General features: G+C 42.0%; 2 protein-coding genes across 2 annotated transcripts in view; one reads left to right on the forward strand and one right to left on the reverse strand.

Annotated features, from left to right (window-relative positions):
* LOC130272984 (pituitary tumor-transforming gene 1 protein-interacting protein-like) overlaps positions 1–25437 on the reverse strand; it is a 96615-nt gene that overhangs the window by 50495 nt on the left and 20683 nt on the right. The window contains exon 4 of the mRNA XM_056519065.1: positions 3532–3646. Within this exon, the coding sequence (XP_056375040.1) occupies positions 3532–3646 (115 nt within the window). The remainder of the gene's footprint in view (positions 1–3531; positions 3647–25437) is intronic.
* Positions 1–25437, forward strand: part of DUS3L (dihydrouridine synthase 3 like) — a 113309-nt gene that overhangs the window by 35498 nt on the left and 52374 nt on the right. The window lies entirely within an intron of this gene.

Genomic DNA, 25437 nt, shown 5'->3' on the forward strand with positions numbered 1-25437 from the left:
GTGGAGCATACAGCAGCTGATAAGTACTGGAAGGATTAAGATTTCTGAATAGAAGTAATTTACAAAAATGTATAACTTTCTGGCACCAGTTGATATGTAAAAAATATATATAATAATAATAATAATAATAATAAAAAATAAAAATGAAAATTGTTTTCCACCAGAGTATCCCTTTAAATATAGAAGTTAAGGGGGGTAAAGTCGAATCAATTTCAGAATGACTTTACATTCTATCTACAAGACCGAAATATCTTGAAATTGTAACCAAGGGTATTAATACCAGAGATAGGTTTTGATGTGTTATAGTGTTTCTGGGGGGGGGGGGGGGGGGGGGGATTTTATTTAATTTTTTGGATATATCCTGGGTTGGATATTCATTTGGACTTTACATACCAGAGATACAGATTTTTGCTACAGGGCCAAGCTTAGGTTGGTTCACTGCTCTTTCCTCATGCGCGGGGTCACAAGTCTCGTCCCCTCCACAGACAGCCCACTTATGGTAATCAAGGACGAAGAAGCGGCTCCTCATGCTGTTGTACTCTACTCCAAAGGCACTCTCTAGTTAAAAGGTAACGCAGCAACCTGATAGTAACGCGATTAGCAGATCTACTGTAAGTCCTATGAAAGGCTATGGGACTTCCAGTACATCTCCTGTTTGCCTTAGTCTCAGGCTGCTGAGATTTTCCAGGAGTTTTAAACATCCTACGGCCAGAACAATGTCATGGTAAAGCATGATCTAACTGTCTGGCAGGCAGGTACAGAGAATACAGTGAGGCCAAAAAGTATTTAGTCAGCCACCATTTGTGCAAGCTCTCCCACTTAAAAAGATGAGAGACCTGTAATTGTCATCATAGGAATACCTCAATTATGAGAGACAGAATGAGAAAATAAAATCCATAAAATCACATTGTCTGATTTTTAAATAATTTATTTGCAAATTATGGTGAATTATGGAAAATAAGTATTTGGTCACCTATAAACAAGCAAGATTTCTGGCTCTCACAGACCTGTAACTTCTTCTGTAAGAGTCTCCTCTGTCCTCCACTCGTTACTTGTTTTAATGGCTCCTGTTTGAACTAGTTATCAGTATAAAAGACACCTGTCCACAACCTTGTAACACTCACGTTTCTGAAGACAGGACTCCGATGTATGTGGATCCGCTGGACCTGTGACTCGGACCATGCCAGGGGCGGAGTCTAAGGTGCGGCTGGTCTTTACCAGAGCCCGCCGCAAATCAGGATGGGCTTGCAGCTCCAGGCCACACCCAGGTCGTAACTCCCGGCAATGACTCGACCACACAGGTGGCTGAGGACATGCGAAGCACAGGAGGGATGAGGCAATTCGTAGTCTGGATAGCAGTAGGTCAGGGCAGGCGGCACAGTAGCGTAGTCAGGACATAGCAGGAGTTCAGTAGGCAGGTGGCAGAGGAGCAAGGTCTAGTCACAAGAGCAGGAGATCTGGTACACAGCAAGGCAATACAAAAGAACGCTTTCTCTAGGGCACAAGGCAACAAAGATCTTGCAGAGAACTGAGGAGGGTGGAGGAATTGATAAACAAGCCACAGGTGGTTACATTATGAGCGTACTGGCCCTTTAAATCTTAAAGCTCCGATGCGCGCACGCCCTAAGAGACAGGGACACACGCACCGGAGCAGAGAGGTAGAGGCAGGAGAAAGACCCGGAGAGTGACGGACTGGAGCACGCATGCGGGCGCGTACCGCGATGAGAGTCCCAGCCCCGTCGGCAGCAGAAGGTAGGGGGACCATGCGCTCACGGCCAGCGTGTGAGGCCGGAGCGCATAGTGTAACAAACCTCAAACAGTCCCACTCCAAACTCCACTATGGCCAACACCAAAGAGCTGTCAAAGGACACCAGAAACTAAATTTTAGACTTACACCAGGCTGGGAAGACTCAAAATGCAATAAGCAAGCAGCTTGGTGTGAAGAAAATCAACTGTGGGAGCAATTATTAGAAAATGGAAGACATACAAGACCACTGATAATCTCCCTCGATCTGGGGCTCCACGCAAGATCTTACCCCATGGTGTCAAAATGATCACAAGAACGCTGAGCAAAAATCCCAGAGCCACATGGGGGGACCTAGTGAATGACCTGCAGAGAGCTGGTACCTAAGTAACAAAGGCTGCCATCAGTAACACACTAGGGCCGCCAGGGACTCAAATCATGCAGTGCCAGATGTGTCCCCCTGCTTAAGCCAGTACATGTTCGGGCCCGTCTGAAGTTTGCTAGAGAGCATTTGGATGATCCAGAAGAGTATTGGGAGAATGTCATATGGTCAGATGAAACCAAAGTAGAACTTTTTGGTAAAAACTCAACTCATTGTGTATGGAGGAGAGATAATGGTGAGTTGTATCAAAAGAACATCATACCTACTGTGCAGCATGGCGGTGGAAACATCATGCTTTGGGGCTATTTTTCTGCTAAGGGACAAAGACGACTGATCCGTGTTAAGGAAAGAATGAGATTCAAAGTGAAAACCTCCTTCCATCAGCAAGGGCATTGAAGGTGAAATGTGGCTGGGTCTTTCAGCATGAAAATGATCCTAAACACACTGCCCGGGCAATGAAGGAGTGGCTTCGTAAGAAGCATTTCAAGGTCCTGGAGTGGACTAGCCAGTCTCCAGATCTCAACCCCATAGAAAACCTTTGGAGGGAGTTGAAAGTCTGTATTGCCCAGAGACAGCCCCAAAACATCACTGCTCTAGAGGAGATTTGCATGGAGGAATGGGACAAAATACCAGCAACAGTGTGTGAAAACCTTGTGGAGACTTACAGAAAACGTTTGACCTCTGTCATTGCCAACAAAGAGTATATAACAAAGTATTGAGATTAACTTTTGTTATAGACCAAATACTAATTTTCTACCATAATTTACAAATACATTCTTTAAAAACCAGACAGTGATTTTATGTATTTTTTTTCTCATTATGTCTCTCATAGTTGAGTTATACCTATGATGAGAATTACAGCCTCTCATCTTTTTAAGTGGGAGAACTTGCACAATTGGTGGCTGACTAAATACTTTTTTGCCCCACTGTAGTTAGTGCGGAGGAAGGAGTGGGGGGGGGGGGGGGAGAAGATTTATTTTGGGCTGAGAGAAGAGTGAAGGGGGAGTGAAGACATCAGGGAAAGGGCATGGCACATGCAGTGAGCAGTGTAGAATGGACGAGCAGCCTTTCACGGATGGACTTCAGGAGACTGAGAAAGTTTGGCAAAACACAGTATGGGGGCCACCCAGCTTTTCCAGTCTCCTGAGGAGCAATGTTTTTGCTCTCCCACAAGGTTTAATTTGGAAGACCTGGCAATGCTGGGTACAGAGCTAGTCGTTTCTATATAAAATTGGGTTAGTAATGGTGATGGATGTAGCTACAATCTAAGACCACTTGATCCTTCTTTAACGGCTTTCTCACCTCTGTATACAGCTTTTAACAAACATGCGCATAAATAATGCTGTAATGATGTATGCACAGGTCTGTAAACGTCTGTAAAAAAATAAAATAAAATAGTACTTACAGCCGCGAACTGGAACTCTTACGACAATAGCAACAATAACAGCAACAAATTATAATGCTCAGTATTAGGATTCCGGCTACCGTGCCCATCGCAATGATCAGCGCTTCAAAGTTTACTGAAATAAGAAAAAAATATATGGAAATTATTCAGAGGGCAAAAATGGGCAAACTATACACAGCAGACATTATGAACATGATGCCTGAGATAATAGTTATTACATAGTATCCCCACTAAAACTGAACCCACAATAAATAAAAAAAATCCCTTAATTAATAGAATTCATTTTGTGTCTACAGCTCATTTGTAAACCTATATGTCTCCATGGTAACAGACTACAAACAAAGCCAGTGTAGTCTGACCCTAGAGTCATACTCCCATCTGCTCCACACTTCTTGCCTACGCACATTTTATAGATTACCACATGTATAGTAATAGGACTGCAGGATCTGACTACACAAGGCCAGTTTGTAGTCTGTTACCATGGAGACACCTAGTTGTGCATAGAAACCGTAGACACTAAATAAAATCTATTTGTTTAGTTGCTTCATTGTTCACTTTAGATAATTGGAGCAATAAAAAAAAAAGTAGTTTTAAAGGTGGTAGCTCCCTGTAGAGAAACCCTTTGTAAGGGAACATATTATTACAGATTTGCCTTTTAGGATTATAGGGAATCTAGGCGACAAATCATGTAAGTGTTTAAAGAAGTACTCCGGTGCTCCAGCGTTCTCAACATTTTGTTCAGAACGCTCAGAGTCGGAGGCTGTAATCGTGATGTCACGACCACGACCCTTGTGACGTCATGCCACGCCTCCTTCATTCATGTCTATGGGAGGGGCGTGTCTGCCGCCAAGCCCCCTCCCATACACAAATGGAGGGGCGTGACATCATGCGGGGCGTGGCTTTGATGTCAAGACCGGATCCTGGCGTTTGTTTAGAACGTCAAGTGCTGCGGAAGATCGCAGGGGGGCCATGCAGCGGGAACCCCGCGATCATAAATCTTATCCCCTATCCTTTGGATAGGGGATAAGATGTCTAGCAGCGGAGTACCCCTTTAAATAGGAGCCATTCTGAAAACTATCTAGCTTTCCAGGCGTATGAATCTTAGGCTCTGTTCACATAAATCTTAGGCACTGTTCACACCATTGTCTGGGTTAATGATAAAGCTATGACTGCAATAATGGGCCCATCAAACGACGGACTCCCAATGTGCCCCACTGACTTATAATGGGGTCAGTCGTTTTGATGCACGCTGCACTATTCGTTTGGATGCACGCTGCACTATTCGTCTGGATGCACGCTGCACTATTCTTTCAGTCAAATATGATGGAACTTCAGATATGGCTCCAAACGCAGCCGGTAGTGTGAAAAAAGCCTAAGAAATAGCTGAAAATAATTTTTATAAAGTTAGATAGATTAAGACTTCACTAAGGGCGTCTGGTTCTTTGATTTTAGAAGGAAATTCTCTTTAAAAGGGTATTTCAGGAATTGTATTTTATTTGTGCTAAAGGGGCTGTAAAGTTCGTGTCGTTCACAATATAGTGTCTTAACCTGTGTTCTATGGTGGTCTCGCAATTCATATGTTGTCTTTGCCCCGATGCTTATTTTTACCAGCATACAAAATAAGTGTTGCCTCGGGTTTTCCCAGGTTGCAGTGCGGCTCGAGACATTGGCCCTGATTTATGAAGAGTGTTGTGTAGTTTTCTTTGTGGGGTTTTCCATGGTATTTACTAAGGTTCCCTTACATTTTGCAGGTTTCCTTTTTTTTATTTATTTTTTTTACACACATGCTCTGATCTGTAGGGTTTTCTTCAGCTGAAATCCCCAACATTTTCAGTGGAAACCTTAGCAAATATGTTGTTTTTTTGTGGAAATTTTCTGTGAACACGCCCACTTTCCCCAATGGCCACGCCCCAAATGGAGAGTTATTCAGGTTTTTCTCATTTCTGGCACAATGAGACAGAATTCGGGAACAACATGTCAGGCTTACAATAGTAAGTCAGGGCCATTATATCACTAGTCAGGTGATCAGAGGTAGCTTGTCTGCTTCAATGGGTGAAGCAACTGCTGGAGAATTGTAGTTTCAAACAGAGCACAGCATTGTTGGGAGCTCAGGTGTGCTTTAATGGGTTGGGTGGCTGATGTGTGGGAGGGCGAAAAGGGACCTCACATTTACAGACAAGGGATCCAGGGATTAGTAGTTGGAGGGAGGGAACTCCAACATGAAGTAGCCATTTCACAAAAAGATAGCAGCACTGTTATGGTAATCTCTCAACACAGCCATTTAGCCCAAAGACAAGCATGGATCCTTCCTAAGCATGTCCACTGTTTGGCAAGTAAGAACTAAAGTCACCTTATGGTGGAGAACCCCTTTAATAGGCCCCAGTGCTCTCATAAAGCAGCGCCCCATCAGGAAGAGATATAGGGATATGTAGCGAGGGATGTGGAAATTAGATCTGCAGTTGAAGGATAGTTTTCCCTTCATCCATGACATATCTGCTATAATTGTAAGAGTGACCCCTTTCCCATTACAATGGGTTAACCTCATCATTATTGCTGATTGTGAAATTTGAAATTCTAAACAATAGTTCTACCCAAAATATTAGGAAATCAGAAGTTAAAGGGCTCCCTGGTTCGTCTTGAAAGAAAGTTGTGTAGTCCTCTCATTGTCAGTGGGGTGTTGTCTCAGCAGTTCCTCCCTTTCTCCTGACAGGAAGTTGTGTAGACTTCTTATTAGTGTATTGCTGTCTTAGCAGCTCCCCGTCTCTACCCTCTCTCCCAAGAAGATGTATTATCCTCTGCTGTCTCAGGAGGAGTGAGTGATGTCTCCACCTTTGACCAGCCGCAACAGCCTTCATCACCATCTCCCATCATATACATATATATATATATATGTATATATATATCTTTATTGGGACATTTAGGGAAGAATGAGATGTGCTTGTTCAGCACATGCTGCATTATGCTTAACAATGCCACAGGCAGAGGAGCAGTCAGGGAATGAACACAGCAGATATTTCAATCTCACTGACTGGGGGGATAGTCTGCTGTAGAATAAAATGTTCTGCAACAGCTCTGTGTGAGAACTGGCAGGATTGGTTGGGGGGGACTGTGATGAAGAGCTGAGGTAAAGCAATGTATTCTGGGAATTGACGTACTGAGCAACTGCACAACCAGGACGCAAAGAAAAAAGGACCTCCAAAACGAATGGATTTTAGTTGGTTTTAGGACTGGGCCAGACAGGTATGCAATGTTATATGTTATACGGTTCTTTAGAATTATGTTTTATTAATTTGTTGCAAAAAAAAAAGCCAACAACAAGTGCATCCATATTAGTTGCCCCCAATGAATTATCTTTTCAGAAACATTCTTATTGCTTCTACACCAGAGGTCTCCAAATTGTCAACCTCCAGCTGTTGCAAAACTACAACTCCCAGCATGTCCGGACAGCCGTTGGCTGTCCGGTCATGCTGGGAGTTGTAGTTTTGCAACAGCTGGAGGTACACAGTTTGGAGACCACTGCTTTACACAATCAGAGCGAGAGCTTATGTAAAGGTTATAACCAATATGGCTGCAATTCCGTAGCTACTTATGCCATGTGAATAGACCCTAATAGGGCATATATAGGCATGATATACAGATATATAGACGACGTATTCTAGACTGGAGATTGCCACGCTCCTGTGACAGTCTGTTTGACTCTCTCTTACAAAGTATCCAAGTTAGTTGAAAAAGTTTCCAGTTTTTCCGCAGCAGCAATCTCAAAGTTTCTCGGAATAAGGCTGCTGATGGTGTCCGCACCTGCAGGATACAGGAGAACGCACCGCCACACAGTGACTGGATATCAGGACCGGAGTGTCCCCCCTCTACCACATCTCCAGTGTCACACATGGAAAACTTCTAATAGAGAGCGCAGGTAGAGAGCACAAGAATGATATCACTCCCAGCACAGCAGAGATGTCACAGTGTGGGCTGCAGTCACTAGACCGTATGTTTCCTATTAGTTCCGAGTACATTTTTATACTTCCATGTATAGTGTGTAATATCAAATACAAATTGCGTATTCTATAACCTGAACTATATAGTGGCCTCCAATCTACGGCTCTCCGGGTGTAGGGAGACATTCTTACTATTATGTGTTTGCAGTCATTAAATGAGAACACTCTTATACACAGTCCTGATCTCTGCTGAGGAGTGGATACAATTGTATCAGGTCTAGACAATGCTCTGTGAGCCAAACAACTTGGACTCCAGACTGATACACTATATACAGCCAGTCCTGATCTCTGCTGATTGCTCAGTACTGCTTCTTAGTATTGAGGGGATTGCTCAGTACTGCTTCTTAGTATTGAGGGGATTGCTCAGTACTGCTTCTTAGTATTGAGGGGATTGCTCAGTACTGCTTCTTAGTATTGAGGGGATTGCTCAGTACTGCTTCTTAGTATTGTGAGCATTGCTCAGTACTGCTTCTTAGTATTGTGAAGATTGCTCAGTACTGCTTCTTAGTATTGTGAGGATTGCTCAGTACTGCTTCTTAGTATTGTGAGCATTGCTCAGTACTGCTTCCTAGTATTGTGAGCATTGCTCAGTACTGATTCCTAGTATTGTGAGGATTGCTCAGTACTGCTTCTTAGTATTGTGAGGATTGCTCAGTACTGCTTCTTAGTATTGTGAGCATTGCTCAGTACTGCTTCTTAGTATTGTGAGCATTGCTCAGTACTGCTTCCTAGTATTGTGAGCATTGCTCAGTACTGATTCCTAGTATTGTGAGGATTGCTCAGTACTGCTTCTTAGTATTGTGAGGATTGCTCAGTACTGCTTCTTAGTATTGTGAGCATTGCTCAGTACTGCTTCTTAGTATTGAGGGGATTGCTCAGTACTGCTTCTTAGGAGTGTGAGGATTGCTCAGTACTACTTAGTATTAGGATGGATTACTCAGTACTGCTTCTTAGTATTGTAATGATTGCTCAGTACTGCTTCTTAGTATTGTGAGGATTGCTCAGTACTGCTTCTTAGTATTGTGAGGATTGCTCAGTACTGCTTCTTAGTATTGTGAGGATTGCTCAGTACTGCTTCTTAGTATTGAGGGGATGGCTCAGTACTGCTTCTTAGTATTGAGGGGATTGCTCAGTACTGCTTCTTAGTATTGAGGGGATTGCTCAGTACTGCTTCTTAGTATTGAGGGGATTGCTCAGTACTGCTTCTTAGTATTGAGGGGATTGCTCAGTACTGCTTCTTAGTATTGAGGGGATTGCTCAGTACTGCTTCTTAGTATTGAGGGGATTGCTCAGTACTGCTTCCTAGTATTGTGAGGATTGCTCAGTACTGCTTCTTAGTATTGTGAGGATTGCTCAGTACTGCTTCTTAGTAGTGTGAGGATTGCTCAGTACTGCTTCTTAGTAGTATGAGGATTGCTCAGTACTGCTTCCTAGTATTGTGAGGATTGCTCAGTACTGCTTCTTAGTATTGTGAGGATTGCTCAGTACTGCTTCTTAGTATTGTGAGGATTGCTCAGTACTGCTTCTTAGTAGTGTGAGGATTGCTCAGTACTACTTCTTAGTATTAGGATGGATTGCTCAGTACTGCTTCTTAGTATTGTGAGGATTGCTCAGTGCTGCTTCTTAGTAGTGTGAGGATTGCTCAGTACTGCTTCTTAGTAGTGTGAGGATTGCTCAGTACTGCTTCTTAGTAGTGTGAGGATTGCTCAGTACTACTTCTTAGTATTAGGATGGATTACTCAGTACTGCTTCTTAGTATTGTAAGGATTGCTCAGTACTGCTTCTTAGTATTGTGAGGATTGCTCAGTACTGCTTCTTAGTATTGAGGGGATTGCTCAGTACTGCTTCTTAGTATTGAGGGGATTGCTCAGTACTGCTTCTTAGTATTGAGGGGATTGCTCAGTACTGCTTCTTAGTATTGAGGGGATTGCTCAGTACTGCTTCTTAGTATTGAGGGGATTGCTCAGTACTGCTTCTTAGTATTGAGGGGATTGCTCAGTACTGCTTCCTAGTATTGTGAGCATTGCTCAGTACTGATTCTTAGTATTGTGAGGATTGCTCAGTACTGCTTCTTAGGAGTGTGAGGATTGCTCAGTACTACTTAGTATTAGGATGGATTGCTCAGTACTGCTTCTTAGTATTGTAAGGATTGCTCAGTACTGCTTAGTATTGTGAGGATTGCTCAGTACTGCTTCTTAGTATTGAGGGGATTGCTCAGTACTGCTTCTTAGTATTGAGGGGATTGCTCAGTACTGCTTCTTAGTATTGAGGGGATTGCTCAGTACTGCTTCCTAGTATTGTGAGGATTGCTCAGTACTGCTTCTTAGTATTGTGAGGATTGCTCAGTACTGCTTCTTAGTATTGAGGGGATTGCTCAGTACTGCTTCTTAGTATTGAGGGGATTGCTCAGTACTGCTTCTTAGTATTGTGAGGATTGCTCAGTACTGCTTCTTAGTATTGAGGGGATTGCTCAGTACTGCTTCTTAGTATTGAGGGGATTGCTCAGTACTGCTTCTTAGTATTGAGGGGATTGGTCAGTACTGCTTCTTAGTATTAGGATGGATTGCTCAGTACTGCTTCTTAGTATTGAGGGCATTGCTCAGTACTACTTCTTAGTATTAGGATGGATTGCTCAGTACTGCTTAGTATTGTGAGGATTGCTCAGTACTGCTTAGTATTGAGGGATTGCTCAGTACTGCTTCTTAGTATTGAGGGGATTGCTCAGTACTGCTTCTTAGTATTGAGGGGATTGCTCAGTACTGCTTCCTAGTATTGTGAGCATTGCTCAGTACTGCTTCTTAGTATTGTGAGGATTGCTCAGTACTGCTTCTTAGTATTGTGAGGATTGCTCAGTACTGCTTCTTAGTATTGTGAGGATTGCTCAGTACTGCTTCCTAGTATTGTGAGCATTGCTCGGTACTGCTTCTTAGTATTGAGGGGATTGCTCAGTACTGCTTCTTAGTATTGAGGGGATTGCTCAGTACTGCTTCCTAGTATTGTGAGCATTGCTCAGTACTGCTTAGTATTGTGAGGATTGCTCAGTACTGCTTAGTAGTGTGAGGATTATTCAGTACTACTTCTTTGTATTAGGATGTATTGCTCAGTACTGCTTCTTAGTATTGTAAGGATTGCTCAGTACTGCTTCTTAGTAGTGTGAGGATTGCTCAGTACTGCTTCTTAGTAGTGTGAGGATTGCTCAGTACTGCTTAGTAGTGTGAGGATTGCTCAGTACTACTTCTTAGTATTAGGATGGATTACTCAGTACTGCTTCTTAGTATTGTAAGGATTGCTCAGTACTGCTTCTTAGTATTGTGAGGATTGCTCAGTACTGCTTCTTAGTATTGAGGGCATTGCTCAGTACTGCTTCTTAGTATTGTGAGGATTGCTCAGTACTGCTTCTTAGTATTGAGGGGATTGCTCAGTACAGCTTCTTAGTATTGAGGGGATTGCTCAGTACTGCTTCGTAGTATTGAGGGGATTGCTCAGTACTGCTTCTTAGTATTGAGGGGATTGCTCAGTACTGCTTCTTAGTATTGAGGGGATTGCTCAGTATTGCTTCCTAGTATTGTGAGCATTGCTCAGTACTGCTTCTTAGTATTGTGAGGATTGCTCAGTACTGCTTCTTAGTATTGTGAGGATTGCTCAGTACTGCTTCTTAGTATTGTGAGGATTGCTCAGTACTGCTTCTTAGTATTGAGGGGATTGCTCAGTACTGCTTCTTAGTATTGAGGGGATTGCTCAGTACTGCTTCTTAGTATTGAGGGGATTGCTCAGTACTGCTTCTTAGTATTGAGGGGATTGCTCAGTACTGCTTCTTAGTATTGAGGGGATTGCTCAGTACTGCTTCCTAGTATTGTGAGCATTGCTCAGTACTGATTCTTAGTATTGTGAGGATTGCTCAGTACTACTTCTTAGTATTAGGATGGATTGCTCAGTACTGCTTAGTATTGTAAGGATTGCTCAGTACTGCTTCTTAGTATTGTGAGGATTGCTCAGTACTGCTTCTTAGTATTGAGGGGATTGCTCAGTACTGCTTCTTAGTATTGAGGGGATTGCTCAGTACTGCTTCCTAGTATTGTGAGCATTGCTCAGTACTGCTTCTTAGTATTGTGAGGATTGCTCAGTACTGCTTCATAGTATTGAGGGGTTTGCTCAGTACTGCTTCTTAGTATTGTGAGGATTGCTCAATACTGCTTCTTAGTATTGTGAGGATTGCTCAGTACTGCTTCTTAGTATTGTGAGCATTGCTCAGTACTGCTTCTTAGTATTGTGAGCATTGCTCAGTACTGCTTCTTAGTATTGTGAGCATTGCTCAGTACTGCTTCTTAGTATTGTGAGGATTGCTCAGTACTGCTTCTTAGTATTGAGGGGATTGCTCAGTACTGCTTCTTAGTATTGTAAGCATTGCTCAGTACTGCTTCTTAGTATTGTGAGAATTGCTCAGTACTGCTTCCTAGTATTGTGAGGATTGCTCAGTACTGCTTCCTAGTATTGTAAGGATTGCTCAGTACTGCTTCTTAGTATTGTAAGGATTGCTCAGTACTGCTTCTTAGTACTGTAAGGATTGCTCAGTACTCCTTCTTAGTACTGTAAGGATTGCTCAGTACTGCTTCTTAGTATTGTGAGGATTGCTCAGTACTGCTTCTTAGTATTGAGGGGATTGCTCAGTACTGCTTCTTAGTATTGAGGGGATTGCTCAGTACTGCTTCCTAGTATTGTGAGGATTGCTCAGTACTGCTTCTTAGTACTGTGAGGATTGCTCAGTACTGCTTCTTAGTACTGTAAGGATTGCTCAGTACTGCTTCTTAGTATTGAGGATATTGCTCAGTACTGCTTCCTAGTATTGTGAGCATTGCTCAGTACTGCTTCCTAGTATTGTGAGGATTGCTCAGTACTGCTTCTTAGTATTGTGAGGATTGCTCAGTACTGCTTCTTAGTATTGTGAGGATTGCTCAGTACTGCTTCTTAGTATTGTGAGGATTGCTCAGTACTGCTTCTTAGTATTGTGAGGATTGCTCAGTACTGCTTCTTAGTATTGTGAGGATTGCTCAGTACTGCTTCTTAGTATTGTGAGGATTGCTCAGTACTGCTTCTTAGTATTGTGAGGATTGCTCAGTACTGCTTCTTAGTATTGTGAGGATTGCTCAGTACTGCTTCTTAGTATTAGGATGGATTGCTCAGTACTGCTTCTTAGTATTAGGATGGATTGCTCAGTACTACTTCTTAGTATTAGGATGGATTGCTCAGTACTGCTTCTTAGTATTAGGATGGATTGCTCAGTACTGCTTCTTAGTATTAGGATGGATTGCTCAGTACTGCTTCTTAGTATTAGGATGGATTGCTCAGTACTACTTCTTAGTATTAGGATGGATTGCTCAGTACTGCTTCTTAGTATTAGGATGGATTGCTCAGTACTGCTTCTTAGTATTAGGATGGATTGCTCAGTACTGCTTCTCAGTGTTGGTACTCCTGGCATATGCCAGACCTAGCCATTCTGCATCAAGGTAGTGTTTACTAGCATCACTTTTCTTTGTCATGGGGACAGATTAGTATGAGGTCATAGGGTTGACCTCTATATCAGTGGTTCCCAAACTGTGTAGATTTGCAACAGCTGGAGGGCCACAGTTTGGAGACCTAGGCTCTATATACTTCTAATAGGGTATATATGGACATGATATATAGACGACATATTCTAGACTGGATATTGCCGCCCTCCTGTGACAGTCTGTATTAGGCCCCGTTCACACCACGTTTTTGCAATACAATTCCCAGGTGAAAAACGGATTCCTCAAAACCTGACTAAACTGTATCAAAACTATCAAAACGTGTGTACAAATTTTAACCCGTATATGGTTTGAAAAATGATTTGATATTTTTCCTTAAAAAAACTGTATATACATTTTTAACTTTTCACTCCATTATGAATAAAGTTTCACTTATTTGATTGAAATTCCAAAAAAAAACAAAAAAACTTTTGGTGTCAAAAACCGTATGTTGAAAACCGGATGGAACCGTACACACATACGGTTCTGTACGGTTCCCATTGACTCCCATGTTAAAAAAAAAAAAAAAAAACGTACATGGTTTCCGGACCGTTTTTCACCCGGACCAAAAACCGTGGTAGGCTACAGTTTTGGGTACAGGAAAAAAACGGACAAGACGCAAAACGGACACAATCGGATGCATCTTTTGGCATACGGTTTTCAATGGAGAGTCAATGCATACGGTGTTCAATACGGTTCTGTGCGGTTTTCAAATTGATAACGTATACGGGAACTGTAGTGCAAAAACGTGGTGTGAACCCAGCCTGACTCTCTTATAAAGTCCTATTCCCACTTGATTGGATCAAGAAGTGACCGAAAGTACAAGACTAATGTAGGCAACTGGACGATAAATTGCAAGAAAGCAGCAGGTAAAATAAGCAGGTAGGTTTATTCGGCAGTGATGCAACGCGTTTCGCTGCGCATGCGCAGCGAAACGCGTTGCATTACTGCCGAATGAACCTACCTGGTTATTTTACCTGCTGCTCTCCTGCAATTTATCATCCAATTGCCTACATTGGACAATAAATTGCAGGAGAGCAGCAGGTAAAATAACAAGGTAGGTTTATTCGGCAGTGATGCAACACGTTTCGCTGCGCATGCGCAGCGAAACGCGTTGCATCACTGCCGAATAAACCTACCTGGTTATTTTAACTGCTGCTTTCCTGCAATTTATCGTCCAATTGCCTACATTAGTCTTGTACTTTCGGTCACTTCTTGATCCAATCGATTTCCAGGAAGGTTGCGGACGTTTTGGTTTACAACCACATGCGCTAAACACCATCCGGTAAGCGGCTGTGGTTGGTTCCCATCCCCCACCATATCAAACTGAAAAAGTTTTACACATGGAGCGCCTTCTACCCTCTTCTATTCCCAATTGATAGCAGCGCAGAAAATGCCCAGTTGGGGTTCAGTTCATCCCGAAGTCACTACCATCATTCCAGACCATAATACAATTATATCCCCCAATAATGGTCTCCGCAGCCTCCCCCCTCCAATCTCTGCCGGGCACCAATCTCATTACCTTCTCCCTGAATGAAGCTCGGCAATGACATCTTGTTAAGCTTGTCACAGATTTGTAGGCAGCAGCCATAAAAGGAACGTCCTGCGCCCCCTACATGTACTATGATCTAATGGGACTGTCTGTGCGCACGCACAGATTGGGGTCACGGCATTAAAAGGGACAGCTCCCAATCCCGTCAGCCGGTAATTTGGCCATTAATAACAAGGCGTTCGGTGTATGCAGGCATCCTGCAATTAGTAAGACACGAGGGGTCTCGTCAAAGAATAAAAAAAAAAAAAGTGCGGCAAATACCAAGGAAATGCAAAACACATCCGATCTGCCTTTGAATCCCATATTAAGGGCATAATTTAGACCCTAATTGCCGAAATGCCGGCGCTCGTACATTTATACAGGAGGAATCCTAATGATTTCTACAGTCACGGCTTCCTTTTGCAGCTGTCAGCAAAACGAGACCCCCTGTTGTGATAACAGACCAGATTGTGCTTGTACGTTGGCGCCATCTAGTGTTCAACTATGAGAATTGCAAGTCTTCAGAATAATACAGATTGCTATAGGATTGTTTTTTTTTATTTCATGCAAATTAGCTTATTTGTTTTTTTTTCGGTGGTTTTGACTGTAGTTGTCGGCTGAATAGCACTGATCCGTCACTGCCTCGGCGTGAATTTGCATTATTAGCAGACGTTTATGCTAATATAGGACTGAAAGCTGCGGAGATATTTAACGGGATGGTTTGCATATATTATAGCGACTGCAAATGCCAGAGGGTGTCGGAGTGAAGCCCACGGGGAAGAGGCGTCTAGCTATTATTCTATACCAATCATTTCTGGTATATTAGCTTTGTTTGGTATAATTCATGGCCACAATTAAAAAATTAACCGATTGGTTCAGGGGCCTAATGAGGATTCATTTGAACACCTTTTTGAGTGATATTCATAGTGCCAACCACCAATATGAGTTCCATGTTTGGTGGCTGCTATCGTTGGTCTCGCTTCTATTACATCTGGATGGGTGCGATGTTGCGGCTGCGCAACATTCAATGAAGCTGACCTGCAATACCAGATGCAACCTGTGGAAAGAGGTGGCGCTGTTTCTGGATGAAACCTGCCATGTTTATCCACTCATAGACAACCCTCTGAGGCACCTTTTCACACTACAGGTATCATTCTGATTTTTTACTGCCGTTATTTTACAATAACTGATGAAAAAAGAAGAAAAAAAACGGGTTCAACAACTGGTAATAATGGATGATAACTGATGACCATCATCCGTTATTTATAATGGGTTTTTTCTTTAAAAACCTGATGTTGTTCATCCGTTATTACCAGTTACATCTGTTTTTTTTTTTTTAAATCCTTTTTTGTAAAGCTGTACTGAGCATGCTCAGTACAAAAAAAGGATGTTAAAAAACCTGATGATAACCTGACGATAACTGATGATAACGGATGTTTTTTATATTTTTTTGGACATCCGGTTCCCATAGACTTCAATGTTAAATTTTAACGTCCGTTTTTTTTCACCATTTTTTTTTTGCCGGACCAAAAATGAGTGCATGCACCGTCTTTTGTGCCGGCAAAAATAACTGACATCAGTAAGAACAGACATGCCTGATGCAAAAGGATGTTCAAAAAATACCATTGACATGAATAGGATTTTTTGACGGCCGTTTTTAGGACTTTTTGCCGGGAGTAATAAAGGAGGATTTTTTTTTACAGGATGATCCCTGTAGTGTGAAAAGGGCCTGACTTGGTTGTTACTAATGCTAAAGAGAAAAACAACAAAGCAGAGCTTCTCATAGGGCAGTATATTCTTGCAAAGGCATTCAAGGTGAATATGAAAACGGTGAGTGAAATGGCGCTCACCTACAGCGTTTCATGCGTTAAAGCGGTGCAGCCAATCGCCAATCTGATTCAAGTGTCAGGTGGCAAACTACATTTTTGCAATACAGTTCCCGTATACGTTATCAATGTGGAACTGTATTGAAAACCGTACGCATTGACTCTGCATTTAAAACCGTACGCCAAAAGATGCATCAGGTTGTGTCCGTTTTGCATCTCGTACAGTTTTGTAAGTATTTTTGGCCCATACCCACGGTTTTTGGTCCAAGTGAAAAACCGTATTGAAACGTATACGTCTTTTTTTAAACATGGGAGTGAATGGGAACCGTACAGAACCGTATTGAAAACCGTATGCATTGACTCTCCATTGGAAACCATATGCCAAACGAAGCATCCGGTTGCATCCTGTACGATTATTGTCTGTTTTTTTTTCCCGTACTCAAAACCGTAGCCTACCACGGTTTTCGGTCCGGGGGGAAAACCGTATTCAACCGTCTAAATTAAAAAAAAAATAAACAAAGTTTAACATGGGAGTCAATGGGAACCGTACAGAACCATATGTGTGTACGGTTCCATCCGGTTTGCACCATACGGTTTTTGACTTTGCACAGTTTTTTTTTTCTTGGAATTTCAATCAAAAAAGTGAAACTTTATTTATAATGGAGTGAAAAGTTTAAAACATTTACGTTTTTTTTCTTAAAAAACGGATGCAACCGGACATCACTTTTCAAACCGCATACGGGTTATAATTTGTACATGTTTTAATACAGTTTAGTCTCCTTTTGAGGAATCCATTTTTCATCAAAATCCTGAGACGGAAACTGTATTGCAAAAATGTGGTGTGAATGCAGCCTTACTTGGTGCCAACCGCCCAGAAAGATGAGGATGCAGCGTTGGTAAAATAGAATATATTTTATTCCAAATAGCCTTCAAATAGACGGGTTTCGGGTTTGTCACCCTTTCTCAATGTACAACAGGCTTATAATCCTGTAAGCCTGTTTTACCTTGAGAAAGGGTCACAGACCCGAAACGCGTCTGTTTGAAGGCTATTTGGAAAAAAATATATTCTATTTTACCAACGCCGCATCCTCATCTTTCTGGGCGGTTGGCGCCGAAGAAAACTGTTTTTTTGTTCCACGGATGTGGAACACAGCACTTGGACATTGGTCGCAACTAAGCAATTCTGTATTGATAGAAAATAGCCAAAGGTCAAACAAATTAGGGTGAGTGAACTAAGCAAACATTCCCACTGTGACCCCAGTTATGGGTCTGATAGTGCACACTGCTCACCTATCCTTATCAGGCCCATAAAGTTGAATGGAGGGGATACGTTCTTGTCTGACCGCCCCTCAATTCTGGTGATCGGTGGGGTTCCCAGCAATAGGATCAGACATCACCTACACTGCAGAGAATCTATTTCGGGAATAAGAGTTCTCAAACTCCTATCTCATCTGGAAGTGAATGGACAGATCAGTGTTCCCCAACCAGGGTGCCTCCAGATGTTGCAAAACTACAACTCCCAGCATGCCTGGACAGCCATGGCAGAATCATCGATCACTGGTTTCCAATGAGAAACCAGTGATCAATGTAAAAGATCAGTGTGTGCAGTGTTATAGGTCCCTATGGGATAACAATGATCAGTGTGTGCAGTGTTATAGGTCCCTATGGGATAACAAAGATCAGTGTGTGCAGTGTTATAGGTCCCTATGGGAGCTATAACACTGCAAAAAAAAAAAAGTGAATAAAGATCATTTAACCCCTTCCCTATTAAAAGTTTGAATCACCCCCCTTTTCCCATAAAAAAAACAAAAACAAAAAAAAACCAGTGTAAATAAGAATAAACATATATGGTATCGCCGCGTGCGTAAATGTCCGAACTATAAAAATATATTGTTAATTAAACCGCACGGTCAATGGTGTACGCGCAAAAAAATTCCAAATTCCAAAATAGTGCATTTTTGGTCACTTTTTATATCATGAAAAAATGATCAATAAGTCCGATCAATGCAAAAATGGTACCGCTAAAAACTTCCGATCACAGCGCAAAAAATGTGCCCTCATACTGGCCCGTATGCTGAAAAATAAAAAAGTTATAGGGGTCAGAAGATGATAATTTTAAACATATTAATTTTCCTGCATGTAGTTATGATTTTTTCCAGAAGTCCGACAAAATCAAACCTATATAAGTAGGGGATCATTTTAATCGTATGGACCTACAGAATAATGATAAGTTGTCATTGTTACCGAAAAATGTACTACGTAGAAACGGAAGCCCCCAAAAGTTACAAAACAGTGGGGTTTTTTTCAATTTTGTCTCACATTGATTTTTTTTTCTGTTTCGCGGTAGATTTTTGGGCAAAATGACTGACGTCATTACAAAGTAGAATTGGTGGCGCAAAAAATAAGCCATTATATGGATTTTTAGGTGCAAAATTGAAAGAGTTATGATTTTTTAAAGGCAAGGAGGAAAAAACGAAAATGCAAAAACGGGAAAACCCCCGATCCTTAAGGGGTTATGAGTATTTTAAAGGGAACCAGTTTCTTGCAGTCCCCTACCACAAACAGCCTGAAACACTGACGGCCCCCTCAGTACACTGATATATGATTTACTCTGGAACACTGCAGCATTTCTGAGGAATCATATTCTTCTGGCAGCATGAAAGTCTACTATAACTCACCAAATATATGCTTTCCATTAAAGGGGTACTCCAGTGAAAAACTTTTATTTTTTATTTTTTAAATGGATTGGTGCCAGAAAGTTAAACAGATTTGTAAATGATGGGATAAAAGAGATATGGAGTGGCTCTTTGTCCAATCGTAACCAATAGCTACCCGGGCTACCCAATAAAAAACACCTATACCCAAGGTGAAAATAAATGGTACTAATTTACAAGAAGATAATTGGGGCTCAGGGTAAAGGATATGCGGACACCGCTGGCTTAATTAATTTTAATATTTATGAATAGTAATAATAATAGATTTATTTCAGTTAAGAGACGCAATGTGTGGACCGTGACCCACAGGGCCCTTGTGAATCCACGGCACTGAAATATATACAGAATAATATAATATAATATGTTTGTTATAAAAAGCTAATAAAAATCTGATGGATAAAAGATAATGAGACCAATCACATAAAAATGATAAAATAAAAAACTTGAATATAAACTTATTCAAGTTCAACAAATAAAGTTTAGCCCTCCTAGGATATTAGTAGCCAATAGCAACAGTGGGATTAATAGGCATAAAAGTTTATGAAAATTCTGTTTAGCCTATTAATAGCTTATTGGCTTAATACGGTCAGTATCCAGTTAAATCAGGCAAGTCCATATCCTGCAGCGCTATTAAGAGCAGTTGTCACTTAATAACACAGCTCTAAAATGTTTGCCGGTGCAGTGCCATGGATTGTAATTTGCCATAGATTGTGATGGAGTGACTCAGCAGTTTTCCCTGCTCGAGCGCTCCGCCTCCATCACAATCTATAGGCTGACACTAGCACACACACCCCCCCCCCAACCATTGGTTACTGCGGGGGCTGGGGGGGTGCGAGTGTCACGTGACATATTTAACCATCAGGCATCGCAGCAATTAGACAGTTTGTAGCAGTAGTGAATAGCAGTTGGTAGATACAGTTAAGCTCACCACTCCGGGACCGATGCCTTCCAGGTTAGGGATGCTGGCGTACTTTGGGGATACTGCGATCCCTTCAGCGGACTTTACTGGATTCAGATGCGGTGTCTGTGGGAGAGGGCACTACCGGAGACACGGCCATCTCCTAGGGTGGCAGTGCCGAGGCTGGCGGTGGGCTCCAGGTGATGTAGCTCCAGCGCTTCTGCTAAGGGTGGCGGCCGCGTCCTCGTGGTTCGGAGGAGCGCGTAAATGGCTGCCAACTGACCGGGTATGGCACCACTGGTTGTGGGGCACACGGAGGGCTTAGGCAAGTGGTCTCAATGTTCATAGAAAGGGGGCTGAACGCGTTTCAAGACTATACTCAGTCTTTTCTTCAGCAGCAGTATTAGATGCTATTTATTAACAGACTAAACAGAATTTGGATACATTTTTATGCCTTTTAATCTCACTGTTGCTATTGGTTACCAATATCCTAGGAGGGCTAAACTTTATTTGTTGAACTTGAATAAGTTCATCTAGGAAGGTGGGGGCTGGAGCACATTGAGGACGGGTGAGTAAACATGGCCCCGTACAGGAGATCGCAGGGGTCCCATAGGTGATAAGCGTTTGACAAGTTCAGTTCCCCGGACTAACCCCTTTAACGTGTATTTTCGCTTAAAAAAAAACGTTTGACATGTTATAGAGGCATGTAAAAAGTTTTGATAAGTTGGCATTGGGTTGTTTGCTAGAATGAGCCGGAAGAAGAATGCGCAGATGTGTACTTCTTTGCCCGCTCTCTTTGTGGGTGAACCAGACAAACCCATAGACTTACACGGTTAACTTGTCATGGTCACATGGCACGGAGCCCAAAAGAAAACGCACTTAGTGCACTCCTCTCCTGTCTCGTTATTGCAATCGGTCAATGAAAATGTTCGACAACATCCCTACAACATGTCAAAAGATTTCTATTAAAGGAATCTGTCATCAGTGTCACCTGCACTAACCTTTCGGTACAGACAGGTAGTGCAGGTGAAAACAGTACTTACCTGGTCCCGTTCCGTGCTGTGGTTCTCCGGCAATCCTCTTCGTTATCTTCAGCTTCGGGCCCGACATGGAGTGTGGGTGGAGCTTGGGGATGTTACCGCTGCTGTTTGCAAGCAGCAGGACCCAGCAGAGAACAGCAGCGGTGACATCACTAAGCTCCGCCCACGATCCATGTCGGGCCCGGAGCTGAAGATAACAAAGAGGATTGCCGGAGAACCACAGCACGGAACGGGACCAGGTAAGTACTGTTGTCACCTGCACTACCTGTCTGTACCCACAAGTTTAGTGCAGGCGACACTGATGACAGATTTCCTTTAAAGAGTACCTGTCATGATCTTGTTAAATTTTATAATCCTCCCAGTTCCCTGCCCCCATCATGATATACCACCCCCTGCCTTTATTTTTATTATTTGTTAGTTTTCTATCTTGATATTGCTCTGTATCTCTGCCAGGCCAGCAGGAGTCCAAAGTCTGTGCAAGAGATGGGGGAAATGTGCTCTGGACAAGTATGGAGACACCTAGTGGCAGCTTTTATTTTTAATCACAAATAAAACAGAAAACTTCATTTACACTTTAGAAAGTTAGAAAGATTTTGTTTTATTTACCATAAGGCGTTCAATATCAAATAATTTTTTAATGACCATGCCCATTTAAAGTGCCAGCACCCAACTCCTATATTTAAAGACTTACAGCAGGGGAATGTAGGGGAGTACAAAGATTACAGATTACAGAATCCGCGTCTTCTAACCTATTTAGGGCTCATTCACACTACAGAATTCTCCACGTGGAATATTCAGTTTCGAGCAAAGCAAGTCAGCGCTAGGACAACTCGGAAGTGCGCCGTCTACAGAGATGACAATGCATTTTCTAGCGCATTCCCCCGAAAGAATGAACATGTTCATTCTTTCGGTGGAGTCTGAGGTCCGGAACTTCTGTGGCGGAATGTCAGCCACAGAAATTCTATAGTGTGAATAGTGCGGCAGAATCCCATATAAATAAATAAATAAAAACAATGGAAGGCTGCTGCACCGGATTTTCCAAGCAGATTTCCGGAGTAGAATTCCACTCAGAAAATCTGTAGTGAGAATGAGCCCTTACTGATGACTTTAGTTCAGGAGGGGTTCTGTGTAGAATAATAAATTCCCATGATATGATAGTAAGGGCACCACCATCCTATGGGGCTTATTTTAGGAGAACAGCTCCTCCATATTTATGGGGAACTCAAATGTGGATGCATGGCAAACTTTTATTTCTGCATTGCATTGGATGGAATTACAGGATGCAGGATCCTCTAAGAACACATTCCATTAAAGGGGTACTCCGAAGGAAAACACATATTTTTTTTTTGTTTTTTTAAATCAACTGGTGCCAGAAAGTTAAACAGATTTGTAAATAATTTCTATATAAAAATATTAATCCTTCCAGTACTTATCAGCTGCTGTATGCTCCACAGGAAGTTGTGTAGTTTTTTTCCAGTCTGACCACAGTGCTCTCTGCTGACACCTCTGTCCATGTCAGGGACTGTCCAGAGCAGGAGAGGTTTGCTATGGGGATTTGCTTCTGCTTTGGACAGTTCCTGAAATGGACAGAGGTGTCAGCAGAGAGCACTGTGGTCAGGCAAAGGAGAAATTCAAAAAGAAAAGAACTTCCTCTGGAGCATACAGCAGCTGATAAGTACTGGAAGGATTAAGATTTTTTAATAGAAGTAATTTACAAATCTGTTTAACTTTCAGGCACCAGTTGATTTAAAAAAAAAAATAATAATAATCATCATCATTTCCACCGGGATACTCCTTTAAGGCATTCTTAAAGGGGGAATTTATCAATATCTGCATCCAAAAATTTGCGCTAAAATTTTCTTGCCGCAAAGACTGGTTGAGAGCAAAATATTTACGCAATTTGGTGCAGGGAATGCTAAATGATAAATTCTTACTTAAACAGAGTGAATTGTGAACACAGTAAAACACTTGTGGTGTGTTGGTGCCATCTGGTGGTAAGCCTAGGTAGTACTTTTGCATTGGTATACAGGTCCCAATTTGCAATTTAGGAGGGATCTGCATGCATAAAGGGGTTACATAGGATTACAAAAACCGAGCTGATCTCTTGCAAAGAACAGCACCACCCCTGTCCTCAGATTATGTGTGGAATTGCAGCTCAATTCTATTTAAAGTGGTAAAGGGGTACCCTGGGGGAAAACATTATTTTTTTTTTTTTTATTTATTTTTTTTTTTATCAACAGGTGCCATAAAGTTTAACAGATTTGTAAATTACTTCTATTAAAAAATCTTTATCCTTCCAGTACTTATTAGCTGCTATATACTACAGAGAAAGTTCTTTTGTTTTTTGGATTTCTTTTTTTTTTCTGTCCGAAGTGCTCTCTGCTGACACCTCTGTCCGTATCTGGAACTGTCCAGAGCAGGAGAGGTTTGTTATGGGGATTTGCTTCTATTCTGGACAGTTCCTGATACGGACAGAGGTGTCAGCAGAGAGCACTGTGGACAGAAAAAAAAAAAATAAATCCAAAAAGAAAAGAACTTTCTCTGTAGTATATAGCAGCTAATAAGTACTGGAAGGATAAAGATTTTTTTAACAGAAGTAATATACAAATCTGTTTAACTTTCTGGCACCAGATGATTAAAAACAAAAATGTTTTCCACCAGAGTACCCCCTTAAGCTGTAATACCGCACCAAACCTGAGGACGGATGTGGCGATGTTTTTGGAAGAAATCAGCTCTGTTATTTCTATTATCACCTGTTGCAAAACTACAACTCCCATCATGCCCTGACAGCCTTCGGCTGTCAGGGCATGATGGGAATTGTAGTTTTGCAAAAGCTAGGTAGTCGCAGGTTGGGAAAACAGAGAGAAGCGGCGCAAGATAAGTGTGGCAGCCGCATATCCCTCCTCCCCTATTTTATAGAACGGATCCTACGCATAATTTACCAACCCTTCTAGTGTCAGTCTTCACTGAAGTCTTGGCGTTTTATTTCTGAACCAGGAAGCTCAGGATGAACAGCCCCCAGAAAGCAGTATAAGAGCTGCGCTGCATTGCTCGGAATTACAGGCGGACGAATAAAATAAAGAATAATCTATAAATCTCTAGGCCCCGGATCCTTTACATAGGAAAACATTGAGTAAGTTTAGAAAAACAGCACCACGTCTGTCCTCAGGTTGTGTGTGGTATTGCAGCTCAGTTCCATTAGAGCGAATGAAGCCAAACTGTCATACCGCACACAACCTGGAGATAGATATGGTGCTGTTTTTGGAAGAAATTAGCTCAGTTTTTTCTATAATCACCTATTGCAAAACTACAACTCTCATCATGCCCTGACAGCCTTCAGCTATCCAGGATAAGAAAAACAGCACCACACCTGTCCTCAGGTTGGGAGCGGTATTGCAGCTCAGTTCCATTAGAGTGAATGAAGCCAAACTGTAATACCGTACACAACCTGAGAACAGACGTGGCGCTGTTTTTTTTGTTTTTTTTTTAAAGAAATTAGCTCTGTTCTTCTATTATCACCTACTACAAAACTACAACTCCCATCATGCCCTGACAGCCTTCGGCTATCCAGGATAAGAAAAACAGCACCACACCTGTCCTCAGGTTGAGAGTGGTATTGCAGCTCAGTTCCATTAGAGTGAATGAAGCCAAACTGTAATACCGTACACAACCTGAGAACAGACATGGCGCTGTTTTGGGTTTTTTTTTGGAAGAAATTAGCTCTGTTCTTCTATTATCACTTACTACAAAACTACAACTCCCATCATGCCCTGACAGCCTTCGGCTGTCAGGGCATGATTGGAATTGTAGTTTTGAAACAGCTCGGGAGTCGCAGTTTGGGAAAACAGAGAGAAGCGGTGCAAGGTAAGTGTGGCAGCCGCATATCCCTCCTCCCCTATTTTATAGAACGGATCCTACACACAGTTTATCAACCCTTCTAGTGTCAGTCTTCACTGCAGTCTTGGCATTCTTTTCCTGAACCAGGAAGCTCAGGATGAACAGCCCCCAGAAAGCAGTATAAGAGCTGCGCAGCATTGCTTGGAATTATGGCAGGACGAATAAAAAAAATAAATAAATAAAAAATTCTATACATCTCTAGGCCCCAGATCCTTAAAGGGGTACTCCACTGGAAAACATTTCTTTCTAAATCAACTGTTGCCAGAAAGTTAGACAGATTTGCAAATAACTTCTATTTAAAAATCTTAATCCTCCCAGTACTTATTAGCTGCTGAATACTACAGAGGAAATTCTTTTCTTTTTGGAACACAGAGCTCTCTGCTGACATCACGAACACAGTGCTCTCTGCTGACATCTCTGTCCATTTTAGGAACTGTCCAGAGTAGAGGAAAATCCCCATAA

Source organism: Hyla sarda, chromosome 5 (assembly GCF_029499605.1).
Source record: "Hyla sarda isolate aHylSar1 chromosome 5, aHylSar1.hap1, whole genome shotgun sequence".
In the NCBI taxonomy this organism is placed as follows: Eukaryota; Metazoa; Chordata; class Amphibia; order Anura; family Hylidae; genus Hyla; species Hyla sarda.